General features: G+C 43.9%; 1 protein-coding gene across 7 annotated transcripts in view; it reads right to left on the bottom strand.

Annotated features, from left to right (window-relative positions):
* The window catches only part of TEAD1 (TEA domain transcription factor 1), a 154,013-nt gene that overhangs the window by 27,386 nt on the left and 113,860 nt on the right, over positions 1-12,767 (bottom strand). For 6 of the 7 annotated variants that reach the window (XM_058420876.1, XM_058420877.1, XM_058420871.1 and 3 more), the window contains 4 exons: positions 3,576-3,710; positions 3,338-3,384; positions 2,820-2,881; positions 716-840 (listed from right to left, as the gene is read on the bottom strand). In XM_058420876.1, coding sequence (XP_058276859.1) covers positions 716-840; positions 2,820-2,881; positions 3,338-3,384; positions 3,576-3,677 — 336 coding nt within the window. In that variant the 5' untranslated portion in view covers positions 3,678-3,710. Of the gene's footprint in view, positions 1-715; positions 841-2,819; positions 2,882-3,337; positions 3,385-3,575; positions 3,711-4,962; positions 4,970-12,767 lie in introns of those variants that run through there. The other variant, XM_058420875.1, reaches the window with a different exon arrangement.

Raw genomic sequence — 12,767 nt, 5'->3', positions numbered from 1 at the left:
TCTGAACAAGAATGGCTTGTCCATATCACCCATTCAGGACAGTATTTGCTTTCCAGAAATTATCTCAGAAATAAATTCTCAGGTTCGAGCTGAAAGAAGCCCTTTCAATTTATTTGTGATGCAGTAGAATCAGTGCTAGGCTACCAAGAAATGCTCTTGGTAAATATATGGTGATTAGTGACGGGGTACAAGGCTTACTGGAGTAAATGAAATATTACAGCCAGCTTCAGAAACTACCCTTGCAGGTATAGTATGCAGACTAAAAATTAAAAGAAAATTAAAAGCTTCATTAAAAAAAAAAAAAAAAAATCCAGTATGCAATATGCACACTTTCTGTGTGAGTCCTTAATTTTGTTTTGGTTAGGAAACAGATTAGGCTGTAACTTAGAGTTCAAGCACTGAATTCTTGCCAAGAACACAATGCAATTTGGTACACCTGCTAAACTAGGTCAGCAGCAAGGCAAAACCCTGCCTGCTTTCACAGAGGCCTCTCGCTGCTGTAAATGGGGAAAAAGAGGGCAAGAAAGGAAAATACAGTCCTAGGATGAAAGGAATATTGCACAGAGCAGCAGTGAACACAGAGACACCCGGTGGATTCCATCATACATGGATGGAAGGCATGCCCAGAGAGGGGGGAGCAAAGGAGAAAAGCTGAAGATCAGGAGTAAAGGAGCAAAGCTGAGGATCAGTGGACACAAGGGCAATAAATACTTACTGATTCAGGATCCCTCTGCTGCTCAAGGAAAGCTGAAAACTCCACCAGCCTGAGCTTGGTCGTACCAATCGATCGGCCCTGCCACGCAGGGACTGAGGGAGCTGGAGCTGATGTGGGCTCAAAGCCTGAAACAGAGGAAACATCTTCATGAAGAAGCTGACACTTCCTCGGTTTATATTTTCTCAATTAAATATAATTGGGAATTATGCAGGTAGCCCTTGGATATTTATATTAATTTTAGCGAGTAATTAATTCAGGATGAGTTAAAATTGGGAGAACTCAGGCCAATATGTAGAAAAAGAGGTGCCAGCCCAGCAATCTAATAATGGCAGAAAGAAAAGACCTACTGCTTTGTTTCCTTGGGGCTGTAACTCGCTGTTGAATTTTTGTTTAAATTCTACACTAGATTACAGAGATTTATAGAGACTTCACCCAGGCCTACAGCTGCACCCTTGATTTGAAACTGGCATCAAGGCTCACAGGAGGCATTACTGCCTTGGGAGTCAAGAGAGCTGGCCTCCATCTCTGGCTCCTAATGTGCCCCACGTTACAGGTAAATCACCCCTCTTTCTGCCTATTTCTTCTGCCACTCTCAATTCCCCTCTCCTATTTAGAGTACAAGCTTTCCAAGGCAGGGACTGTCTCTTACTACGTATTTGCACATTGGGTCTTGATTTCTTTTGGAGCTTTTAGGCATCATTATGCTACAGCTAATAATAAATAATTACTGTAGAGAGCTGAATCATACCTTAAAAAGAAAAAAAAAATAAGGCTTTAAATTGATAATAAAGAGAGAATGACATGATTTAGATAGAGAAGGGGTGTTAACCACCCTCTCTAATTCACCTCAAGAGAAGGAATAAATGCTATCTCTTGGTCCTCATTGTAGAAAATTGGACAAGAAGGAAAGAAAACTGTAAAGGAGGAGGAAAAAGCAGCAGCTCAAAGGCAAAACACATCTTGGGAGAGACACAGGCACAAGAAAGGCAGGGGAGAGGCACCAAAGGTAGGAGAACAAAGTTTATCCTGAAATAGGCTGAGAACCAGGGACAGGTCGGAGGCAGCGTGTGCCCACATCCCATAATGGGACCGTGGTACCTGACCCCAACCCTCAAATTTAGGCAATGAAGGTGCAAGGCCTGAGCAAAACAGGGAATTACAAATGTCACTTGCTAGACACGAACGGGAATTCTAATGAATGCAAAAACTCATGCACGAGTTTTGTCTGATTTAGAAACACTAATATTCCTACTCTGAGAGAGAAAACATGGAAGGGTAAAAGAAGACGACAGAAAATACCTCTCTTAGAAAAGAATGTTATAAATTAGGGATGTCAAGAAAAAGGCATTTTCACGAATGCAGAAAAATAGCTTTAGTTCAAAGCATTAAATAGCAGCAAGTTAGAAAATCATAAAGAATTGGGTAAGAGTCAAAAACTTGCAGCACGAACAGAGTCAGAAGCATTGGGATCATTTGGCCAGGGAGACGTAACGTGAGAAATAGTCTGCAAAGAAATAATGACCTTTTCTGAAATCAGGCATGGAAGGAACCTGGGAAAAAGGAGCAGGGAGGTAGCCATGGGAAGGGCTTGATCAATCTGAGCAATGGAATTCAGAATAAAATTGGGTACTTATCGAAGTTGTACCAGGCAAAGCAGGACCTCCAGGAGGGGATGAGTTATAAACATCCTGATGCATAGAGAGAAGTTTTATACTTAAGGCTAAACATATATGACTTTGGGAAGGGTTTTAGGCTCAGTTTAAAATAAATTAGGGTGTATTCCTGTTACATAGCTTTTCTAAAAGAAACCTTCATCCTATTACTCATTTTTTACAGTCGTTCCTACAACACGGAGTGCTGACTGGAAACCACACATCACAGCTCCTTGCACATGCATTAGTGCTTCCTACATAAAAAAAACCCAGACACAATGATTTTCCCTAAGATACAACCAAGTAATAATAGGACACTGGGACTGGTGTTTCCTTCTGCTGGAGGGAACGTGAGATCCTGAGTAGTGGCCCTGCCCAGGTCAGAAGTTAACACATCACATTCAGTAAAAAATTCAAGTATTTTTAAGGCAGAGGATAACTGGGAGAGTTACCTGAAATGGGAGCTGTGACTGATGGCTGTATAGGATAGGCCTGCTGAACGAATGGCTTGACGCTGGAATAAAGAGGTACACAAAAAAATCACACACTGTGCCATCCACAGGCAATTCCATCAGACTCACACAGCGTAGGAAAGGAGGTGGCTGATGACCTTTACCCATAAACATATCTCTTCCCTGCAGAGCATATTTAACAGACAGCACAGAGGGAAGAGCAGGGATAAGAATTACACCCAGGGATGGGCACTGCTGGGACTCCCAGAGGACACTGAGCTACAGGGACACAAAGGAGGGTGCCCACCCGGTACTCAGCCTCAGTTTTGAGGTTTGGGACCCCTTTTAACTTTTTGAATGTGAGTTCACATCACTGTAAAGACTCTTTCTTTCCCTAAAAGTACCTTTACCTCCTTTTTGGAAAAAATTTGCAAGTTCTTGCTTCCCTGCTCTCTCAGAGTGCACAAGCCACCCTTCACACTGCATAGAGAGGAACATATTTGAATTTTCAGACTTACTCTTGCGAGGATCCAGGCTGCCCCGTTTGAATCATGCCCGGCCAAAACTGCAAGAGGAAAAACAAACAAACAGGCCCACAGTTGTTCTCTTTGTTGGAAGAACTTTGGGTATCTTTGAACAAGCACGATTCCTTTTGCAAACTCAAGTCAAAGCATTAGTCCGTTCATTCCGTCTTAGTTTTCGACTGAGCATTGTTAGGGAATACGGGGATTTTTTGGGGACTCGTTAATGACTTACCCCAGGTGCCCCAGGAAATGTAGGACGGGGAATTCCTGGCAGGCCCAGCTTGTTGTGAATAGCAGTAGCTGAGACTATCTGAGCTGATGACATTGCTGCCATGTGCTGGAGTGCTTTGTCCTTTGCTGTCTGATCCTTTAATATGACAATTACACGGAGTCTTAAAACATTTGGCACAACAAACGACGTCAAACAACTGCAGCTACAAGCACAAAACTAAAAACTTAAAAAGCCACACAGAAAATGCAAAAATAGCAAACCATGCAGGGGGGGGTGAAAAAAAAAATACAGCACGGAGGCTAACACTCCAACTACCTCAAGGCAAAACCTCCTCTCAGACATGCATGGTAGACCTGAATTCTCACAGTCTGCTCTGCCAACACACAGGAAGCTCTGGGAGAGCAAACTACTGCCCACTTGTTTATCTGGGCAAATTCTGATTTTAAATCAGGCTGGGCTAAACAGGGCGTGCTCCTGATGCTCAGCTCTGCCTGCAGGACAGGGAGCACTGAGATTTGAGCTCTATCATTTCCATCTAAGAGAAGCTTGCCTTTTGTACTGCACCGTAAAATGAGAACACAGAACTGCGGCTGACTCGCAAACAGGGACAGAGGTTTTTTTTTCTTCATGCTCACGGGCTTAGAGGCATTTTGGATTCAGCTTTACGACGAGCATTGTGAAAGTTACGTCACAAGCGTGGAAATAACATTTTAAATTTTCGGATGTGGCATTTTTACTGGTTTACAGTGTTCTCAAAGAAAGACATCAGCCATGAAATTCCTGCTTTTTTTTTTTTTTTTTTTTTTTTTTTGAGCACACAGGAATGAGTTTAGGAGAAGGTGGGTTGTTATTGGTTACTTGTATTAGAGCAGCACTCGGAGTCCCAGCCACTGCCAGTCAGGTATGTTCACAGGACAGAAAGGGAAGGCCTCTTAATGTAACAGAGTTAACCAGGGGGATGTCTTAGATCAGGGAAAATGAGTAAACACAGACTGTTACACGCTGGTAAAGCAGGGTTCCTCATCCAGAAGTACTGGATTAATAAGTACCAATATTTAGGTGCGTCACTTAGAATGAAGGAACACAAGCAGTATTAGGCAAGGATGTTTTGTTGGTTGGTTTTGTTTTTTTTTTCCCTTTCTGGTTTTATTTTACAAGCAAAGTAGCAAGCATGCTGGCAAGAGGTGCATGCTCTTATGTACGATATACGACTTTGCACATATGCTCCCTCTAAAGCTTGTTTGTAGTAGTACTATAGGTGAGCAGTTTCTTCCTTTGAATAGCTCCTTTAGAAACAGCACAGGCTGAAAGTACAGGGAAAGCTAGCCAAAAAATTCTGCCAAGCACAGCTAAGGTACATAATACTTGGTTTAGTCAAAATACTTACCATGCTTGTTACCTGGATACAACAACAAACAGTTTATTAAAATGCTTGTGTAGAATAGCAGACTCTTAGCAAAATATGAACAAAATAGTAAGAGACAAAGGAAGAGCAGTTTGCTCAACATTAAATATCAGCTTTAAACAAATGCATCATTTTCACCCAGGGTCTGATTCATTAAAAGGGGGAGAAAAGAGGATTAAAAAAACCCCAAAACAACAAAACCCTGGGGTGAAACAACCCCCAGCTCCCTGTGTGAAAGCCGTGGATACAGAAGGAGAGGGATTGTTGCTGAGTGTGTCTCCCTGAGCTGTGCAAGGAGCCCCTGTGGGATACAGCCTGGAGAGCAGCAGGTGGAGCAGGGCAGGAGCTGCTCCAGCATCATTCCCTCTGCACCCTGCAGGGTGTGAGCCTGAAGAACAGCCCTGTGCTCAGCTGCCTGAGCAGCTCTAACACCCTGGCAACACCTGTGCTGGGGGGACACATCCCCAAACTCAGTCCTTTCTCAAAGCTGGTAGCTTTGCAATATCGCCACAACCAGTTCTCTGGGTAAGAGCTGGAGGTCATCCCTGGCTCCCAGCGCTGCCTGCCCCAGCGTGGGAGGGTGTGAACAGGAGGTTTGTGCATGGCATGTTTTACTGGCTGCCTTTGGATGTCTGCAGACCACCAGGCTAAAAAAGATGTTTTGCTGGGTGCTAAGAAGTGGCAGAATCCTAAGGTTCACGCAGCTCCCCAGACCCTTCCATACTCTTGCACAGCAAGAAGGACCCTCCTTCATGAAAAGTGAGATGTCCTGAAGCAATACGGAGATCTAGCCCTACCAGATTTCTCTGTTTCATCCGTTTTTTGTAAGCGAGCTGGCTTGGAAATGCCAAACTATGAGAGTCTCACGCAGCCTGCTGAATCCTACCAAAAACCAACATTCGGGGGATCCATATCCTGTGTGTGAAATAAATGACACAGGAGACACGTGCCTCTGGGTCCCAGTGACCTCCAAAACTGTGCGAGTGCTGCTTTTGTGACTACCTTGTTATCCTCCAGACAGGCTCCTCTCCTGCACTGCCTCCTGCCTGCCACCAGCCATGCCTGTGCCACCACATGAAGATGCAGCCAGTGCCTGTGCTCCTGCCAAGATGCCAAACTCTTCTGGGTCCACTATTAAATGGAACTAAACTAAGGGAGAATTTAAAAGTAAAAGCTTTGTCAGGGCTATTAAAGTCCTTTCCTGGGAGTTGCATGAGTCTGAGGTTATATGTCTATGAAATTGTTCATCTTGCTTTGCTTTATCCCTCTCAAGTATCTGGCTAATTCCCTGCTAGCGTTAGTGCAGCTCCAGGAGAAGCTGAAGCATTTCCTTCTGCCTTTTGAGGCACTGAAACCAACTAAAGTGCATCACTTTCTGTAATGTTATTGCCATCCAAGGACTAGAACCGGAGCCTGGACACCCAGCAACAGTTACAGCAGGCAAATCCCACCCTAACATGAACTAGGAAAAAAGTTTTGAAGATTTACACTTCCTTCAAAATCTTCTGGGGAGCTCTTAGTCACCATTACAGTGAATCTGATGATCCTGAATTTTAGGGACAGTGACAGGGATTTTCGGAGGGAGAAAACATCTTTTCTTTTATGAGACGAAATGACACGTGCCTTCCTTCTTGCCAATTGCTGCTTTTCACCCTACAATGATCTGTGTTTTGTGGGGCCATTCATCTCATCCTCTTCGACTGATTAAGTTTTCAGGAGGATGCTGAGAAAGGTAAAAAACCTTCAGAATGACCGCTCAGAAACGCAATCCTTGCAATAGGGCTAGTTTGGAGGTGTTTCAACAACCCCCACAGAGCTTCCCACTGGTGACAAATCTGATCTGGGAAATCAGGCCAACACACTCCAATGGGAAGTTTCATCTTTTGCAGGCTTAGGAATCTTTGCACAGTGGGAAGGTCAGCTTTTCTCAAAGCAACCTTACATTCAAACATGACAGAAATCAAACTCAAAGTCAGATACAGATACTTCTGAGGTCCTGAGCTGCGTTGGCAAAAGAGCACCTTCAGCTCCAGGTACTTTTGGAGAGCTGCAAGGTGGGTTGGCCGTGCTTGTATAATCAAGCAGACTTCATGGTCTTCAAAAATAAATGGGATAGCCACATTTTAAAGCTGATTATTTAGATTGCAATATCAGCTTGTCTGCCACTTAAAAACAAGTGTATGTTGGGGTTTTTCATGCTGTAATAGAGAGCACTCGTAGCCAGGAGGGAATGAGGCTCTACCTATCACTGCGAGGCGGCCGCTTCTGGGATGAAACTTGGTAACTGATTAATAACACACAATGGTATTACATCACAGTTTAGGCAGCAAGAGAAGTAATATATCCAATTAAAACGGCAGGGGTAATTTACACAGGCAGATTACAGTAATTACCCAGGTTGGACTTTGGCCAGGACAAATGGGTTAACACCCCTACTCTAAAACAGGAACGTTGTGAGATTTTTAATGACTGCAAATAGTTAAGACTTTGATTTCCTATCTTGTCCAAGACAGAAGGGGTTTGGTTTCGCTCTCACTCGTGCCGGTTTGTAAAGCTGGAATAATTTCTTTCAGCTCAGTGTGGTTTACACTGATGTAGTAAAATAAAAGTTTGGGCCAGCGTGCTGCAGTCCTGTGCTGAGGTTCAGCAGAGGCTTGAGGGGACAGCATCTCCTACTGAATCATTAAATCCTGCTGGAGCTTAAGGTATTCCTTGGATAGGTCCCATCTGGCCCTGACCTGGTTTGACCTTACTTAATTGATGAGCTCAGATGGGATTGCTGCTGCCCAGGAATGACACTGGAGTGAGCAACAGGCTGCACTCACACCCCTGCCTTCCCCTCCTCTCATAAAAGTCTTCTGCACTGTGGCACATAATTAGTAATGAATGTTACCAGGGAGGATTTATGGTACAGTCAGTGGAAAACTGGTCTAGTTCCACTAAATCCCTAAAATACCATCTCTGTAGAAGAGATCGAGACGTGTCTCGTGTTTTGTTTCCCGAAGATGTAAGCTCTAAGCATCTAATGCGAGGAGACTACAACTTTTAATGAATCAGGCCCTTGAGGTTTGCTTTTCACAATTTGTTTTGGAATGCAAAATACATAGTTAAATCAGATAATAATAAGTCCCCAGTATCATCCAATTATAAATCTTAACATCTATAAAAGCCCCGCATGAAACAAGAGTTCTACATGACGAGCACAAAAGGATTTGTGCTTGACTTTCTTTTAATCCAACATAAACAGAAGAATAACTCAATCAATCAGTTCAAACAAGTTCTTAAGCAAAAAATAAAAACTTTTATCCTAGAATGATAAATGGGGCTTTGAACACCATGTTATCTATGACTTTGGGAGAAAAAAAAATAAAATCTAAGACAGCATGAGGAAAAGTAAGCACAACAAAACAGTATTAATCAAGAAGCCCTAAAACCTGTACCAATATTTAAAATGCTAAACTTTTCACATAAGGAAAAAAAGAAAAGACATAAGAAACAACAAGTTGCTCACAAAATGGATGTTACAGTAACACTAGCATAAAATAGCTTCCTAATAAGCAATTTTGCAGATGTTATTTCTGCTCAGATCTCGTATTGATTCAAATAACCTTTACAATAATTAGCTGTAGCTCAAAAAAGATAAACAAATCATGACAATATACAATTGTTCTGGACAAAAGATAGAGAGCACTTCAGTGTTTCTAGCCCTGATCTCCAATTTGCTTATTATTAGAGAAGACAGGAGTAAATACAAAAGCTGGCTATTTCAGCCAGGCAATAGCTAATGCCAAGAAGAGAATGCGCATTCAAAGCTGTCCCAACTTGCTGCCTAATGAGTAGCAATTAATCCATCTTATTGTATTTCAAAATGCTGAAGACTCCATTCACATCAAAGGGAATTTTTCAAGGCTTTTATCATTGTTCATTTAAAAAAGTATAGAGCTATCTTTAGCATTTTATAATTGACAGCAATATTTTCTTTCTATCCCTAAATGCGGAATGTAGAATAATGGATTTAAAAACATGTAATAGATGTGAACTGGAGGCATTTTAATGTGGTGGTTTTTCTTTTTTTTTTTTTTTTTTTTGTCTCTAATTAATCTTGCACTATGAAAAAAATCTGATCTGAAAGCCTAAGATTGATGTATATCCTGCTGTGAACACCTTTATTCTCTGTTTATGTACAACTTCCAATCCACCTTTTGTCCTGAATGGACAGAGGTGACTTTGGCTCCCTATCAGTGCAAAGGTGGGAAAGGCTGTGACCTGACACTCTGGACTGGTGTATTTGACACAGAAGCACAATACTGGAGTGTAAAAACTCTGCCTTGCCTCCTCCAGCCCCTGTGTGAGAGGAAATGCCACGAAGAGGAGCCGCCTTTCAAATCTGTCTCCAAGGACAACTTTATCTCAGCCTCTCTTCCCGTTTTAGTGAGATTAAATTTCTCTTAACTTCAGGAAGATTTTAATAACCTCAGTATATTAAGATTAAAATCTCTAAAATAGGTGTGTTTTCCTGCTGCAAAGAGAATTAAAATGTATGACATCCCTGGAAGGGCTGAGGGGACATTCTTCTTACTGGTGGTCTTGAAAGGCAGCGATAGCTGCATTTATAGCATTTATGGGTGAAACTTTGCTTCCTTGCAGGCTAAGGATGCATCCATCCACAGTGACTGCAGGCACTTCTCATTGAAGAAAAGGGATTTTGCTGGACCAAGAAGACTTTGTGGCATGCAGGTGAGATTTCTGCCTCTTAGGAAAGCTTCCAGCGCCATGTGTGCAGGTAGCTCTGAGATCCTTCCATCCTTGTGGACTTTTGCAGAAGATTAACACAAGATGGTTTGCCCCAAGTCCTCTCCTCTCCATGAGCAGGTTTCAGACCAAGGCAGGACAATAAGGTCTCTTGGTACAAAATAAATTCAGCAGCTACTTGGGGGAAAAGTGTTATTTCTATAAACACTGTGTCAAACTGGGAGGCCGGGAGCTTGGGCCAATGGGACAGACTGGATCAGGTACATCTCAAAAGAAAATTGACACCAGATGCATATGGGATTTCTTTTAGAGTAGTAACTGCTTCCCTGGATGACACCAATCACAGGTTTTTCAAGTGGTAGCTCACTGTTAAAAGGGTGAGTTGGCCTGGGTGGGAAGCATAGAATCATAGAATGGTTTGGGTTGGAAGGGACCTTAAAAATCATCTAGTTCCAAGCCCATTGCTAGTGGGACTGCTTTGAAAGGTCACCTCCCATTAGACCAGGTTGCTCCAAACACCATCCAGCCTGGCCTTGAACACTGCCAGGGCTGAGGCACCCACAGCTTCTCCGGGCAACCTCTTCCAGAGCCTCACCACCCTTAAAATGATTTCTTTTTCTCCTAATATCTAATCTAAACCTGTTTGCTTGCAGTTTGAAGCCATTCCTCCTTGCCCTGTCAGTACGTGCTTGTGTAAAAAACTGCATTTTATCTTCTCCTTGATCACCCCTTCACCAGGGAATGCAGACAGCACTCACTCCAGGACAGCAAGAGCCTGTCATCTTTCCAAGGATGTTGATGGGGCTGTTCAGGCTGCTGCCAAAATTGGTCCCCATTGAAACAATGAGCACTTAGAGGTGCTGGAATGTATCCATCTTGTCTTCCTTCTGCACCAGTGATGTCCTTCTCCGGCAGCTTTTGAAGTCCTCTGTAAACTGCTTTGGCGGGGGGGGGAGCTGGACTAAATCATCTCCAGAGGTCCCTTTCAATCCCAACCATGATTCTGGGTGATTCTGGGTGACAGTGGCTCAACACAGATGGTTCAACACAGGAATAAAAAGAAATACGGGTGGTAGTGTCACCCTGGTTTTTCTGAGTTTTTTAAAGACTTTTGATTGTTCATAAAAATGGAGTCAGACCTTTTAGCTACTGTACAATATTAGGAGCAGTTTCTACCTTTTTCCCACATATGTAACATAAACAAATCCTTTGTTTTTCATTCTCTGTCCTTTGTTTGCATATTTCTAACCTGAAAACAATTGTAACTGACAGCTGGTCTGGCCATTTGGCTGAGGGGTGAAAACTCCAAAAGCCAATCTTCAGCCAGACCCACAACTGTATAAAAAGTAAGAAATAAACAGGCAGAGAGCTCTCAGCCTCGTTCTCCGCCTTGGGCTTTCGGCCTTGGCTCTCTCGAAGGAACCTTCTGCTCTGCGAAAATCTCTCGTCTCTCGTGTGATTGCTTTGCATATCCCAGTCACATGGTAGCACTGACAAAATGTCTGGAGAAGCCGAGTTCCACCTCGGGTTCAAAACCAGCAGCTTCTACCACCTCCAGGGAGCAATTGCAGCAGGCAAGAGGAACGAGAGCTCTCTTCTTCATAAAGCAGCTCCCTTAGGGCACCTTTTTCTATCAAAGTTTCACCTCTGCCGTGTGGGGAGGAAAAGGGAGGTGACGTGCCACGGCTCCTGGTTCACTGAGACCAACATTGGCAAGGAAAAGAAGAGGGAGGTGGGGAGAGCCTGGCTCCTTCACCCTTCCTGGGCACTCCTTAGGCTGGCAGCTGTGCAGGAGGAACCGGGGGGGTGCCAGGGCTCCTGAGGGAGCTCATCCCACGGGCAGCACGGGGACTCAGGAGCAGGGACGAGCAGTTTGGGATCTGTCAGCCAGCAAGACCCACTGCGGGAGGGCTGAAGCAGCTTTTTTGGCCAGGGGCCAGCAAAGCTCTGTCACCTGTGTGCGTTCTGTCCCCACCGTGGTGTGGCAGGGGGGTGAAGCAAAGACCCCTGCAGAGTGTCGGGGCCTGGAGCTGGGGAATCTTCCGGAGGCCATCAGTTCCCAGCAGTGAAATGGCAGCTGCTCCACTTCCAGTCAGCCCTGGGGGAGCTGCAGCCCACCTTTCCAGGTGGGAAAGGGCAACAAGGTATAGAGCCCTTACAAAACATTTTGTTGTCCGAGCAGACCTTCCCTTCTTCAGGCGACTCCTCAGAACGAGAATTCCTTCCAGATCTCTATTTACTGCAAATGTCATCTAGACTAGATGAAATATTCTTAGGGTTTGGCTACTTCTGTTCTTTGGAAAGCTTCAATGAATGGATCAGACAGCAGGTGCAGTACTTAAAAATGGGGGTTTTTTTGCTTTGTAAGTGGCTTTAGATTTTAAGGTATTTTGGTCATTCAGAATGGGAAATGTTTTAGAACGGTAAATCCGATAATGGTGTTCGGCTCCTAGGCCTGTGTTTTGTACCTATGTGGTCTTCCTGATTTTTGCAGCCCTGAGCTCTCACCGGTCCTCTAAAACTCCAGGAGCTGCTGGTGCTGAGCACCTCTGAAAGTTAAGGCCACCTACTTACATGCTTAATTTTAGGCATCAAGGCTTGACAATTTGAGCTTAAAATGCCACATATCTCTGTATTATTGCACCCTGGGTTAAAAAGCAGTACGTTTAAGTTGTCTTAGCCGTTCTTTACGAACCCCAACTGCTCAGCCAGCGCAGCTAAAAAGCCAGCCACCAACAGCCAGACAAGCTTGCCAGCATGCTGCCCTTGAAAAACCCAGTGCTCCTGTCAGGGAGGCCTGTTACAAAGCCAGGCTGTTATTCCTACACTGCAGTTCCAGGATGGGGGTGAGCATCCGCAGCGCTCGCCGCTCAGGACCGGGAAAGCACCGCCCGAAACGTTTTGCTTTCCAGCTAGAACAAAAACATGATTTGTTCTCGTATCTGAGCGAAGGAAAAGAAAAGAAAAAAAAAAAAAAAAAAATCCCTCACAATAAAAGGAAAAAAAAAAAGGGGGGGAGGGAAGTTTCGGTTTTT

The sequence above is a fragment of the Hirundo rustica genome, chromosome 6 (genome assembly GCF_015227805.2).
Source record: "Hirundo rustica isolate bHirRus1 chromosome 6, bHirRus1.pri.v3, whole genome shotgun sequence".
Classification (NCBI taxonomy): Eukaryota; Metazoa; Chordata; class Aves; order Passeriformes; family Hirundinidae; genus Hirundo; species Hirundo rustica.
The sequence above is the reverse complement of the archived record's forward strand: the minus strand, read 5'-3'. Positions and strand labels throughout refer to the sequence as shown.